This window comes from Danio aesculapii, chromosome 19, assembly GCF_903798145.1.
Source record: "Danio aesculapii chromosome 19, fDanAes4.1, whole genome shotgun sequence".
Lineage (NCBI taxonomy): Eukaryota > Metazoa > Chordata > Actinopteri > Cypriniformes > Danionidae > Danio > Danio aesculapii.
Genome location: NC_079453.1, coordinates 44,818,232 through 44,831,225, shown reverse-complemented (window position 1 = coordinate 44,831,225; position 12,994 = coordinate 44,818,232). Strand labels below are relative to the sequence as shown.

The following is a 12,994-nucleotide window of genomic DNA, read 5'->3' as shown; positions in this document are numbered from 1 at the left end:
GCCGTGATTTAGCCTAGACGTCTAGGCTATGTTTAGACGTCTAATAGACGTCTATTAGACCAAAAAATGCTTGCTGGGAAGTGTTGCGGTTGTTCTGACAGTGTAGGAAGTTTCAACGCTGATTTCAGCAGAGGATGGCGCAGGAGATGACCAGTAATGGGTTTTCATTCGTTTTACCCATCTTGCTTGCTCATGCCTTTACATGTATATGTATGTACTGAAACTCATTTGATGCTATTTTAACGTTATACTGGGAAATTAGCATGTGTTAGACTGGTATTCCGGGATATGGCGCAGTGAAGACACGGGACGCGGCGTTTTATAAAAACGATTCTTTACTATAGTATCTTCTATACACTTTGGTATACACAAGATTTAGCGATAATTAACGTTCAGTCATGCTATTCCGACATCTAAACACGGGGGTAATGACCAATATCAGAAATGAAGGTGCGGTAGCTGAGCTCGGCAAAGTTAGTTTTAGGTTGGATAATTCGCCTGATACGTTATTCGACATCCGTCCCAACTTTTGTAGTTACAAAAATATCTACAACACAGTTAGTTTTACTAATACACGGCTGTTAAGGATCTACAAGAAGTCTCTTAAAATCGCACACGCGTTAAGTAACCACATAAAGCATTTACACCCGAGAATGCGTTGACGAGCTGCAACGGCGCGTGATGCGTAAGGGACGGTCTATACGTTCCGTATTGTGTGTTAAGTGGGTGGGTGTCCAAACTCTTGGTAGAAATAAGGTATATTAATCATAAATTAATTATGAACTTATTTCCAAAGTTTTATTGAAGGCTCAAAGACTTGAATGATGCACCATGGTTTAACAGCTTTACTTAATACGTACAGTACATGTAGTTTCTTTACATAAAGAAAACCAACTTAGGACATACAATTTTACAATTGTAGAGTAATTGTAAATTGTATAACATATTTTTCAATATGTCAAGAAAAAATTGTAATTTTAACTTTCCTGATTAAATAAAACAGGTAAAATTTTACCAATATATCCCTTTATATATGTACAGTGGACATGTTTTTTTAAAAAATATTTACAGTAATTCACCTAAATGTAATTTTCTTATTTGAAAGTTTGTAGAACATTTCCAGAGGCCAGACACTGTCTACTGTAAGGGAGATATTGTTAAAATATTATCTGTAATAAGTAGTTCTGGTCCCTGGGAATGTGCTACAAGCTTTAAAATGAGAAAATTACATTTAGGTGAATTACTGTAAATGTGTTTAAAAATTATTTCTCTACCGTACATATATAAAGGGAAATATTGGTAAAACATCACATGTAGCCTAGTAAGTCAGTCTGGCCTCTGTAAACGAGTTACAGCCTTTGCAAAACAAACATTTAGCTCATTCACTGCAATATTTTTGTTAAATATTTTACTGTATACTCATGAAGACAGATGTTGCCAATACCCTAGTAAGTCATTAGTAAGTCAGTCTGCCATTTAGACATTTAGTGTAAAATTCTAGAAATCTTTTTTTTCTGCTTTGCATTACTTCGTTTACGTTTTGGTTTTGTGTAAGTAATTAGCAGATGATCCCTAAAGCTGCATAAGCGCATGTCCTGTGAATATCAAACCAGAAAGCAACTTTACTGAACTGTCACAGGAACTGTTCCTTTTGAAATGTTACAGATCTGTACCTAAAGGGTCGATATTAGTACCTATTAAATTCAAGAGCTACATTTTTGTATTTTTTAGGTACTAATTTATATTAATACGGACCCGTTAGATTCCAATGTTTTGAAAGGGTACTGCCCCAGTGACAGTTTTGGTACCTTTATTTCTGTGTATTGTTGAACTTGTGACTTAGTCGCCGAGTCACATTAACTAATAAAAAATGAAGCATGTTCGTGTTCTCTCTGTTTTCTTTCTCAGACACCAAACCAGTTGCTGGCAGGACAGTTCCTGATTTTGGAAAGATGTATCATGTCAAAGGTACATTTCTACCTAATTACTCAAAACATCCCAGTAAAGTACACTTCTTTTAAAGTTAAATATCTTGATTTTATTTAGGTGTGATTTCATTGCCTTCTTATGAGATAGAGGAACCTTTTGAAGCTTGGTACGACTTTGAGGGGAACAGAAGTCGAATCGACTATTACAATGGTCAGTGAGTTTATCATGGTAAACTCACACAGTATTGAATGTATGTAGTTTGTATATAGGATTTTCTCTCTATATACAGGTACAGTGCGCACATTTCTGATTGGAAATGACTTGGATTACGGTGCCATTTACCAAATCAGACCAGTCCTTCCTACCAATGATATTAGGTGTTTCCAGCTTAAAGGTACCAAAGAGGAACCGATACAGCCACAGTCAGCAATGCCTGATGTACAGGGATTTGAGGTATGTCCAGAAATGAAAAATCAAGTCAACTTTTGCTCATCCTCATGTCGTTTAAACTTTTGACTTCTATTATTCTGTGAAACACAACAGAATATTTATTCTACACTTTTTCTTTTTTCTACAAATGTTTTGTGCTTATAAATGAGAGTTTCAGTGTTGTTTTGGAATCCACTGATGTTTGGAATTCACTGATGCCATGTTTCCATCGACCTATTTGTATGAGCATTTTGGAATATTGCACGACAACAACGAACGAAACACATTTACTGAGGAAATTCCAGCATGCGCATCAAAATTAATGTGATTTGGTTTTAACACCTCATGTGATGACAAAATGTGTACAATGGAACGGCATTAATGGACAAACCAGCACATTGTAAAACATCTTAAATTGTTATCTTTTTAAAATCCGTCAGTCAAAGACCTTAAAAACAGTGGTTCATTATTATTATTATTATTATTATTATTATTATTATTTAACCTCCAGAACTGTCGCGAGCATCTCACGTCTTCAAAAGCCACCATGAGTTCATTGTGTTTCATAGTTTTCTTCTGAGGTAAAAGTCAAATATTACATAAGAAAAAAGGCCTACCGTGACTTCTCCGACCTCAATAAATTACGTTTCTCTTTTTAATATTTGTCACCAGTTGATCAGGAAGTGATGATTTTCCTCTCTTTGAGTCACTGGATGGAAACGCTGATTATTCACAAATGCATTGTGTGATATTTCAGTTTAATCCGCATCTTTGGCTGGAAACATAGCTAATGTCACTATATTTGAAATTTGAAATATTATTGATTGTTATTGTAGTAAAGTTTATAGATTGTCTCATAGATTCAATAAAATTACAATGCAAATAAAACCACTGTTGAAGCTGAAATGTGTATAAAATCATTGTTTTGCAGTTTGAGAAGATGGAGGATTGCAAAGGTGTTCAGTGTGAGGTCTGGAAAACCATCACACAGGTTGGCCATAAGAAGAACACATACCGTCTGTGGGTCACACGTCCAGAGGGAAACGATGCTCCAGCCACACCACAGCGCTTTGAGATGGAGGGCTTCAACACTCTTCTAGATTCCCACAATGACAAATACAGCATTGAATACAGTGACTTCAGCTCACAAACTGAGCCTGATGTTTTCACTCCACCTGCAGGTAACATGGAGAAAACACACACTCAGAGAAATACATTTGTCTGCCTTTTTTCATTTACAGATGATCCTATTAAATGTTGTGTGTTTAGGAATGACCTGTGAAGATTTTCCTGATCCTCCTGAGGAGCACCAAATATTAGCCAATCCCATTCAAGACTATGTTAGCACCAACCCTGTTAGCCACGCCCACCGGATGTTTGGCCCCTTTAAGGAGAAGTTTAAGCGTCAGTATAAAAGCGAGAAGGAGCACGAGGAGCGTGAAATCAACTTTGTACATACGCTTCGGTGAGCAAAAACCATATTTTACTAGAGATTTAGTAATGGTATTTTAAAGATGAACCACAATTATACTTTAAGTATCTATAAATGATTCAGTAAAGCAGAGTCCAGGCTCTATTGTCAGTATAGTGATGGATAAAAACGATATCTTGAAAGCAAAGCAGAAATCACTGTACAAATGTTAAACAGTGATTCAGTTGCACCTTGAAGTGAGTACTGCCTTACCTGATAGGACCCTGTGATACTTAAAATATGCAATATTGTTGAGTACTTCGATAATGATATGTCTTGTGATTCAACATTTCCCTAGAGAGATGCTCTGTTTTATAGCTAATAATGTATGTAATGATCATATTAAAATTAACAGATGTTTTTTCTAGGGACTAAGCCAAAAGGAAAGTGAATTAATTCAATCTAATTCAGGCTAAAAAGAAAAAACCCTGTCAAAGTGCAAATATTTAGACTTTAAAACACTATAAATGACTGAAAACCTTGGGAGAATTTTTAATCTGATTCACTGTTTTCTCTTTACTCTCTCTTTTCTCTACTCCCGCAATTATAGTTTATTTTCAATTCTCTTCTTTGAGGTTCACTAGGTTCCTCTTTAGAGCCGGTCAATGCAACAGAATAATAGTATTTGGGAGGCGGGTATAAAGATAGCAAGACTTCACCTGATTTGGACAAATTTGGCACATTAAATAAATGTCATTTACAGCACCTCCTTGTGAAACTAAAATGGAAATGATAATTTTTTTAATATATTGTGCAGCCCTGCTACCTGTCATAACTTCTTTTTACAGGTGATTTAAATGGAAAAATGTGATTTGAAAATTAAGTTGTTATGTTTGTTTGTTTACGTCTTCTTCCTCAGGTTTGTGCACTCTAGGAACAGAGTTGGTCTTTCATTCTCCCTCGGTATCAATAACCGCTCCGACTGGTCAAGGGCAGAAAAAAGAAAGTACTGTTAAAATGTCATTGTTGGTTATATAAACTGACTGAAAAACTATGCAAATAAATATTACTCTTAATTGAAAAAAGTGAGTGTTAATGATAAAGTTGCTAAATGATTAAGTTGCTAAAAATCAAAACTATAATTGTACTAATTTATGAAATGTGTCTTGTTGTTGTGTGTATATTAAAAAGATAAAGGCAATTGGGTTAAATCACCAAAGATTAACAATGTCTATTGCAAATCAAGTTGTTTTGAGCTGCTGACTGGCTGTATGATACTGGAAAATGTGCGATACTGTTTTTGAGTTTTGCCATAACCATATTTCTTATATAACATTTCCCTAGAACATCCTATTTTTATTAGCTATGTTTTAAAATCCTTTGTTTAAATATATTAAAATAAACATGTAATAGATATATTTCAGAGCTAATTAATTCTAATTCAGGCTAAAAAACGGAGTCAGGGTGCAAATGTTTAGTCTTTAAAACACTATGAATGAGTGAAAACCTCAGCAGATATCCTAACTCTGATTGACTATTGTTGTTGTTTTTACTATTATTTTTTTTACTTGATTTTGTCTCTGACTTACTCTTGTTTGTGTGTTCTAGTTTTCATGGAGCACATATGTCAACTTGATTGTTTTTAATTATGCTATATGAATAAACTGTGATTCATTCATTTTCCTCTCTCATCTCGACTCTCGTGTTTTCTCAGCTCTGGGCCACTCCAGCCAATAATAGGAGATTTATCCAGCTGCAGACCCGCAGAACCACACAGGTTTCAGGCACACACAATCTAGCACACACGTTTAAATGTTGCTGAAAACAAGTTTAAATGTCCTACAACCAGCTGAAAACAAGTCTAAGAGTTCTCTAACCATACACAGCAACTGAAAACAAGTCTAAGTGTACTTACACGGTGTTTGTCTCGTAGCTAAAGGGCTTCTCCTGCTAACTAAACCTTCTGTGCTCAATATATATAGTCTTTACCTGGGGTTTGGACATGCCTCTAGAGTAAAAACACCCGAAACTTATTTTATTATTCTAATAAAATAACTTAGACTCAAAATAATCTTCCTTGTTAATTTATTTGACAAGTAACTTTGTATTGTAGGATAACACACGTTTAACATTCAAGTACATCAAGGATTTGCATTTTTGCACCGGTAAACTTTAACAGATACAGTTGAGGTCACATTTTTTTGCCCTCCCATTCATTTAAAATAATGTTTTACAAGTGATCTTTAATAAACCAAGGAAATATTCACAACATTTCCTATAGAACAAAAATAATTCTTATTATAAGTTGTAATAAGTTTTATTTTTTATAGTTTGTATTGAATAAAGCAGTTTTTATACAAATTAAGGCCAGTATTATTAGCCTCCTTAAGAAATATTTACTGTATATTTTTGATTGTCTACTCAACAAACCAGTTATCCAATAACTTGTTTTATTATTTTAACTTTCCTAGTTAACATAACTTAGTTAAATCTTTAAATAACACTTTAATCTGAATACAACTATCTTGCAAAATAACAAGTAAAATATTATGCTGTCACCATGGGAAAGACAAAAAAAGTAGCTAGTTATTAGAAATGAGTTAAACTATTCTGTTTAAAAATGTGTTGTAAATAAATCATGTGTTGAAGACTCGTGCTTTGTCATGACTGAAAACAATGAAGGTAAAACTAAACGAGTTGAATATGACTTTTACATCAGCGTGACTGAAAACTAAATTTTACCAATGTGTTACACCTGTTCTCTGGTACTTGCCGACTGTTTGTAACAAGACTGCATTTATAAGCGTAAAACTATTTACACAATTTCTGATTAATAGCCTCTGCAGAGTGGAGGACTTCCTATTAGTGTTAAAATCGCCAATGAAAACAGAAGACTAATATAATCAACAGTGGACATTTTGATAGTGTTTCACAATGTGAACATGACTGAAGTTGAATTTTTCTTATTACCTGTGTCAACGTGGGGGCTTAACTTCTGACAAAGGCGGGAAACTGATGCGCGCAGCACCGCCACTGACAAAAGTCAAGGAAAAGGAGTAAGGTGAAGCTGCAGGCCCGGAGACTCAACTGCGCGCTCAGACCTGCGCGCACAGACCTGCACTTCCAGACCTACTGTTTTCTCAGACAGTGTCAGCTGCTGTTGGGTTGGGTGAAGCGGCAGGTACGGAGACCCAACTGCACGCTCAGACCAGCACTTTCTAGCAAGTAGCAACATCAGAAACGCCAGTAAGGTTATTGATTATTAAAGCGATTCCTGAAAAATACCAGGTTTTATGGCATAAATCAATGTGGTGTAAAATATTACACTAACAAACATTTATTTCAGTGTTTGATTTGATCAAAATTAGTGTCAAAAGAGCATTATTGTATGGTATTTACAGCTTGCTCTTATTTTATGTATTATTGTACCATTCTGGGACAATTTTCTAGCAATGTTTTCAGTCAAAATAACAAACTTTAAGGTAAAAATGTTAAAATAAAATGTTTAATATATAACGCAGTTAGTATTTGTAACATATTTTTGTGCTATGTAGGTCTACTGTACATAATACTGTATTATCTATCTGAAAGTGCTACCAAAGACAATAACAGTAAAACAATAACAGTTTATCAGTTATTAATACGTTCTGTAATGATTACAAATACGTTATTTGGAAATATTATTGTTATTCTGCATAGAATTTACAATATGAGCTCTCTTAGGTTAAATCAAAAATAATTTGCTTGTGGTGTGTGTTTTTTCCCAGATGGATATTACAATTTAAAAAGGGGCTCTCTGCCAACACTAACACAGTGCACCAAAGACTGCAGATATTTCCAGAAATGAAAAATCTCCCTAACAAGAATGTAAAGCATTTATTTTAATTGATGTTATTTCCTACGTAAAAAAATTATTATTACTCCAATTATTATTTTTCACCATTTTTCTCTGCATTGTTTACAACTTGACTTGTAGGACCTCATGATAAAGTACACAAAAATAAAGTTTGTTGTGAGAAAATTACCCAGAGTACTATAGTTTATTGTAGGTGAATAAATGTATTGTATATGAAGATAATATTCATTCCCTCAACTCAATACGAAACAATGATAAATCCTTAATGATTTAAAAAAACAACAACAAATGTCTGAAAATATTGAAGTAACTGAACAATATCTATTTACAAATACAATTAATACAAATACAACAGAAGTAATGCGTTAAATCAAAATCTAGTATGTTTAATATTTCATATAATTATGTATTCAATCATAGCGTAATATTTTATAGTAGAAAAAATAGTTTTAATTACAATTTAGAAGCAGCTGAATTCAGGTTAGTCGATCTTTTAAACAGCAGGTGGCACTGGAAGGTCTGGAAGTGCAGGTCTAGCCGTCTAAGCGAGCAGGTCTGAGCGTGCGGTTGGGTCTCCGGGCCTGCAGCTTCATACTGTTGAGGAAAAGCAGAGAGAGAGGGAGTGTGTGCGACACAGAGAGCGAGTGCACGCGACACAGAGAGCGAGTGCGCGCGACATCGAGAGTGTGCGAAAGCTGGCCATATCTCCTTCTGCCAGCGATGGCTGATCTCGCTTCTCTGTGGCGTTTTAATTGTGACACAAAAATAAGCCTCCAAATTTAGGGGGGGCAGAGGGTGGGGCCAAGCTTGTTGACACGGGGGCACTGGCCCCCCCTAGAACCACAACTGCTGATGATTAAAAACACTATCCATCATGTACATTTAATTATTTCACCCCACAAAATACTATATGTAGTTATAATATTGTGTATATAGGCTAGGCTACACTACAAAATAAGATGACGAAACTATAGTGTAAATTAACTAATCCAATCCTTTTGGAGGAATTAGGAAATATGACATGTCATTTCCATGTTAGCTGAGTAGCTGTATATAATCAAAGTAAGATTTATGAAAAAAACGACGTGATTTCCTTCAAGTGAAACATAAGCACACATTGCTTTGCATCTTATTAACACAACCAAGCCTTAAAATTACATTCTGGACCACCACTTTAAATGTTGACTGAGGTGTTGTGTGTTTAGGATTTACCTGTGAAGAGTTTCCTGATCCTCCAGAGGAGCATCAAATATTAGCCAATCCCATTAAAGACTATGTTAGCACCAATACTGTTAGCCACGCCCACCAGATGTTTGGCCCCTTTAAGATGAAGTTTAATCGACAGTATAAACGCGAGAAGGAGCATGAGAAGCGTGAAATCAACTTTGTACAAACTTTTAGGTGAGGAAAAACTAGATTTTACCAGAGATTTAGTAATGGCATTTTGAAGAACTATACTTTTAGTATTTATAAATGATTCCATGTAGTTCTCAAATACAATGCACACTTTTTAAGTGTTTTATATTTATGACAATAAACTGTGAGGTCAAAAATGCTTTTTTTTTATTTTTATAAACTATAAGGTTAAAAATAGTTTGGTTTCATAACAGAATGTCTGCTTATCATTAAATGCTAAACTTACAATCACAAAACTAACTGTAACGTGTTCACGTTGTGCTCAAACACAGTGCACACCTTTTAAATGTCTAATATTTATGACAATAACCTGTAAGGTCAAAAATGCTTTTTTTTTATAACCGAATATTATCGACTGTCTTCAAATTCTGAATATCATAGTTTAAAGCTTGGTAATTTAAACTTGCCTAATTACCCTAACCCGCCTAGTTAACCTAAATAACTTAGTTAAGCCTTTTAATGTCACTTTACGCTGTATAGAAGTGTCTTGAAAAATATCTAGTCAAATATTATTTACTGTCATCATGACAAAGATAAAATAAATCAGTTATTAGAAATTAGTTATTAAAACTATCATGTTTAGAAATGTGTTGAAGAAACTTCTCTCAGTTAAACAGAAATTGGGGGAAAAAAATAAACAGGGGGCTAATAATTCTGACTTTAACTGTCAGTTGACAAACTGTGACCTATGCATGTGCACTATATTTGACCACCTCCACACTCGACCCTCCTATCACACTTACTCAGTCTCCATTCACATGCTTCAGTAATTTTCAGCATTTTTTAAATATAAGGAACAACTTATATCCATCACCAGCAGATGTCTGTAGGCTTTCTTTAGAATGCACTCTATGGTGTTATATATTTATGTGGTGTTCATTTATTGACTTGTCTGTTTCATTGTAAATCATGTCAAGGATACGTCATGTAAACAAAGATATCATGGTTCAATAAATATTGATCTGCCCCTTTACGCCACACTCGACCCACATAAAGTCACTGTGTCTAAAAGCGTACATCCATCTTCAGTGGATGTGTCTGGTTGCTGTAGACTACACAATGTGGATTCTAGCTGGGTTGGTGGTTCTGGTGTGTGCTGCAGGTAAAGTGCTGTATATGTTAAATAAAACAATTTTACAGTTGTTAATCTAGTGATTTAGTAGCTGATGCAAGCTAAATGTAATGCAAGTATGCAATAATAATAGTTTATCTTAGTTAAAGCAGTGGTGATTAAATAAGTGTGAACTCTCTGTTTTCTCATCTAGATGCCACACCAGTTCTTGGCAGAACATTTCCTGATTTTGGAAAGATGTATCATGTCAAAGGTATAATTCTGCCTTATATAGATCACCCCAGTACAGTGCACTTCTTTTTCAGTGTTTTACGTGTATCTCTTTTATACAGGTGTGCTGTCTTTGCCTCATTCTGAGATAGAGGAGGCATTTGAAGCTTGGTATGATCTTGAGGGGAACAGAAGTCGCATTGACTATCGTAATAGTATAGTGCGCACCTTTCAGATTGGAAATGACTTGGATTTTGGTGCTATTTACAAGATCACACCAGTCCTTCCTCCCAGTGTCATTAAGTGTTTCCAACTTAAGGGAACTAAAGAGGATCCAATAGAGCCACAGGAAGCAATCCCTGATGCACAGAGCTTTGAAGTGTGTAGTACTTTAATTCATTTTGTTTTTAAAGTAATTTGTATACAATGCTCTTTAATATGTAGACCCACACCAAATTATTCAATCATTTTATTTAATTGTATAAATGTATGTAAACATTTATTTATTCAGTTCTTTTATATTAATTTCAGTAACATTACTAAATTATATGTAAATCTTTAGACAAATTAACTACAGAATTCATAAAGTAATATTTTTTTTCTTTTAGTGAATGTATTATATGAGAGGTGCTAAAGCTTTATTTACTAATCAAGTGGACCAAATAGGATTCACTTTCTAAACACTTCATAAAAGATACGTTTGTTTTTTCTGTGTTAAATTTTCATCTCCTATACTCTCAAAAGCATTTCACAAAAATTTGTAGATTTTTAAAAAGAAATATGTGCAGAAATATCTAAAAAAAAACAAGCGGCAGATACTGTCTGGCCCTGCTTATATGTTCTAATAATTATTTAAATATTATATATATTATTTAAAATAGTTATTTTAAATAAAGAATTAATTCAATGATCTGCACTGCAAACTAAGCAAAAGTTTGAGTGTTTGTGTATAAATGTGTATAAAATCTTTGTCTGTTTTGCAGTTTGAGAAGATGGAGGATTGCAAAGGTGCTCAGTGTGAGGTCTGGAAAACCATCACACAGGCTGGCCATAAGAAGAACACTTACCGTCTGTGGGTCACACGTGGAGAGGAAGCTTATTCTCCAGCCACACCACACCGCTTTGAGATGGAGGGCTTCAACACTCTTCTAGATTCCCACAATGACAAATACAGCATTGAATACAGTGACTTCAGCTCACAAACTGAGCCTGATGTTTTCACTCCACCTGAAGGTAACATGGAGAAAACACACACTCAGAGAAATACATTTGTCTGCCTCTATTTACAGATCATCCTATTAAATGTTGACTGAGGTGTTGTGTGTTTAGGAATGGCCTGTGAAGAGTTTCCTGATCCTCCAGAGGAGCATCAAATAATAGCCAATCCCATTCAAGACTATGTTAGCACCAACCCTGTTAGCCACGCCCACCGTCTGTTTGGCCCCTTTAAGGAGAAGTTTAATCGTCAGTATAAAAGCGAGAAGGAGCACGAGGAGCGCGAAATCAACTTTCTAAATTCTTTTCGGTGAGGAAAAATTACCATTTATTTTTCAGTTCTCTTCTTTGAGGTTCACTAGGCTCCTCTTTGGACCCGGTTAAGGCAATAGAGTAATAGTATTTGGGAGGCGGGTATAAAGACAATAAGACTTTTCTCATTTGACAAATTTGTATAAACAACTTATGCATGCTTGGCATATAAAATACATGTAATTTACAGCACCTCTCTGTGAAACTAAAATTGAAATGATAATTTTTAAAATATATTGTGCAGCCCTATTACCTGTCATAACTTCTTTTTACAGGTGACTTGAATACTAAAAGGTGACTTGAAAATTAAATTGCTTTTTTTCCAATCTTCCTCAGGTTTGTGACCTCTACGAACAGAAAAGGTCTGTCATTCACCGTCGGTATTAATGACCGATCTGACTGGTCAAGGGCAGAAAAAAGAAAGCACTGTTAAAATTTAATTGCTGGCCAACTGAGTAAATAAATATCACTCACGTGAAAAAAGATGTGTGTTCCTGATTGAGTTTAAAAATGTAATTGTAAACTTATGAAATGTGTCTTGTTGTTGTGCGTATACAAAAGATAAAGGGCATTTGGGTAAAATCACCAAAGATTAACAACAATGTCTACCGCAAATAAAGTTGTTTTGAGCTGTAAACTGGCTGTATCATATTTAGATTGTCCTCATGAATGATAACTAGGGCTGCACAATACTGGCAAAATGTGCCATACTGTTTTGAGTACTGTGATACCATTACATAACATTTGCCTAGCTATGTTTTTAAATCAACTGCTCATTTAATGATATTTAAATAAACAGGTAAAATATATTTACGATGTAACTAATTCTAACTCGGATTAAAAAAAAATCTGTGTCAAGGTGCAAATGTTTAGTCTTTAAAATACCTGAATTAGTGAAAAGGAAAAGTGTTATTAGAGTATTTTCAGCTCTGGGTTCATCTTTGGGGCAATCCCGCAACTAGCAGAACAGCAGCTACTGGGGAATAGAGGATAAAGATAATACGTCCACATCTGATTGGTCAAATTTAAATAACCAATGCATAAAATAAATGTAATTTATCACACGTTTGTGAAATGTGTATCGCATGTACTATTATTGCAATCATGTACTGTGCAGCCCTAATAATAACCATTTAAGTGAAGT

The 12,994-nt window shown here is 34.7% G+C and overlaps 2 protein-coding genes across 2 annotated transcripts; both read left to right on the top strand.

Annotated features, from left to right (window-relative positions):
• Positions 1–119: 119 nt before the first annotated feature.
• Positions 120–5,416, top strand: LOC130247272 (counting factor associated protein D-like). Its single transcript, XM_056480515.1, has 7 exons — positions 120–210; positions 1,909–1,968; positions 2,047–2,139; positions 2,219–2,382; positions 3,290–3,539; positions 3,628–3,823; positions 4,689–5,416. Exons 1-7 carry the CDS (start codon positions 135–137, stop codon positions 4,783–4,785), a joined length of 936 nt encoding a protein of 311 aa, XP_056336490.1. The 5' UTR covers positions 120–134; the 3' UTR covers positions 4,786–5,416.
• Positions 5,417–10,028: 4,612 nt separating this feature from the next.
• On the top strand, positions 10,029–12,333 carry LOC130246943 (counting factor associated protein D-like). The gene is made up of 6 exons (XM_056480114.1): positions 10,029–10,143; positions 10,307–10,366; positions 10,446–10,702; positions 11,307–11,556; positions 11,653–11,848; positions 12,187–12,333. The coding sequence occupies exons 1-6, from the start codon at positions 10,074–10,076 to the stop codon at positions 12,281–12,283; spliced, it is 930 nt and encodes a 309-aa protein (XP_056336089.1). The 5' UTR covers positions 10,029–10,073; the 3' UTR covers positions 12,284–12,333.
• The last annotated feature ends 661 nt before the right edge of the window (positions 12,334–12,994 follow it).

Coding starts and splice junctions, on each gene's coding strand:
- LOC130247272 (XM_056480515.1), top strand. CDS start 135: ATGGCGCAGGAGATGACCAGTAATGGGTTTTCATTCGTTTTACCCATC. Junction 211..1,908: donor TCATGCCTTTACATGTATAT/GTATGTACTGAA, acceptor TTTCTTTCTCAG/ACACCAAACCAGTTGCTGGC. Junction 3,540..3,627: donor TGTTTTCACTCCACCTGCAG/GTAACATGGAGA, acceptor TTGTGTGTTTAG/GAATGACCTGTGAAGATTTT.
- LOC130246943 (XM_056480114.1), top strand. CDS start 10,074: ATGTGTCTGGTTGCTGTAGACTACACAATGTGGATTCTAGCTGGGTTG. Junction 11,557..11,652: donor TGTTTTCACTCCACCTGAAG/GTAACATGGAGA, acceptor TTGTGTGTTTAG/GAATGGCCTGTGAAGAGTTT. Junction 11,849..12,186: donor AACTTTCTAAATTCTTTTCG/GTGAGGAAAAAT, acceptor AATCTTCCTCAG/GTTTGTGACCTCTACGAACA.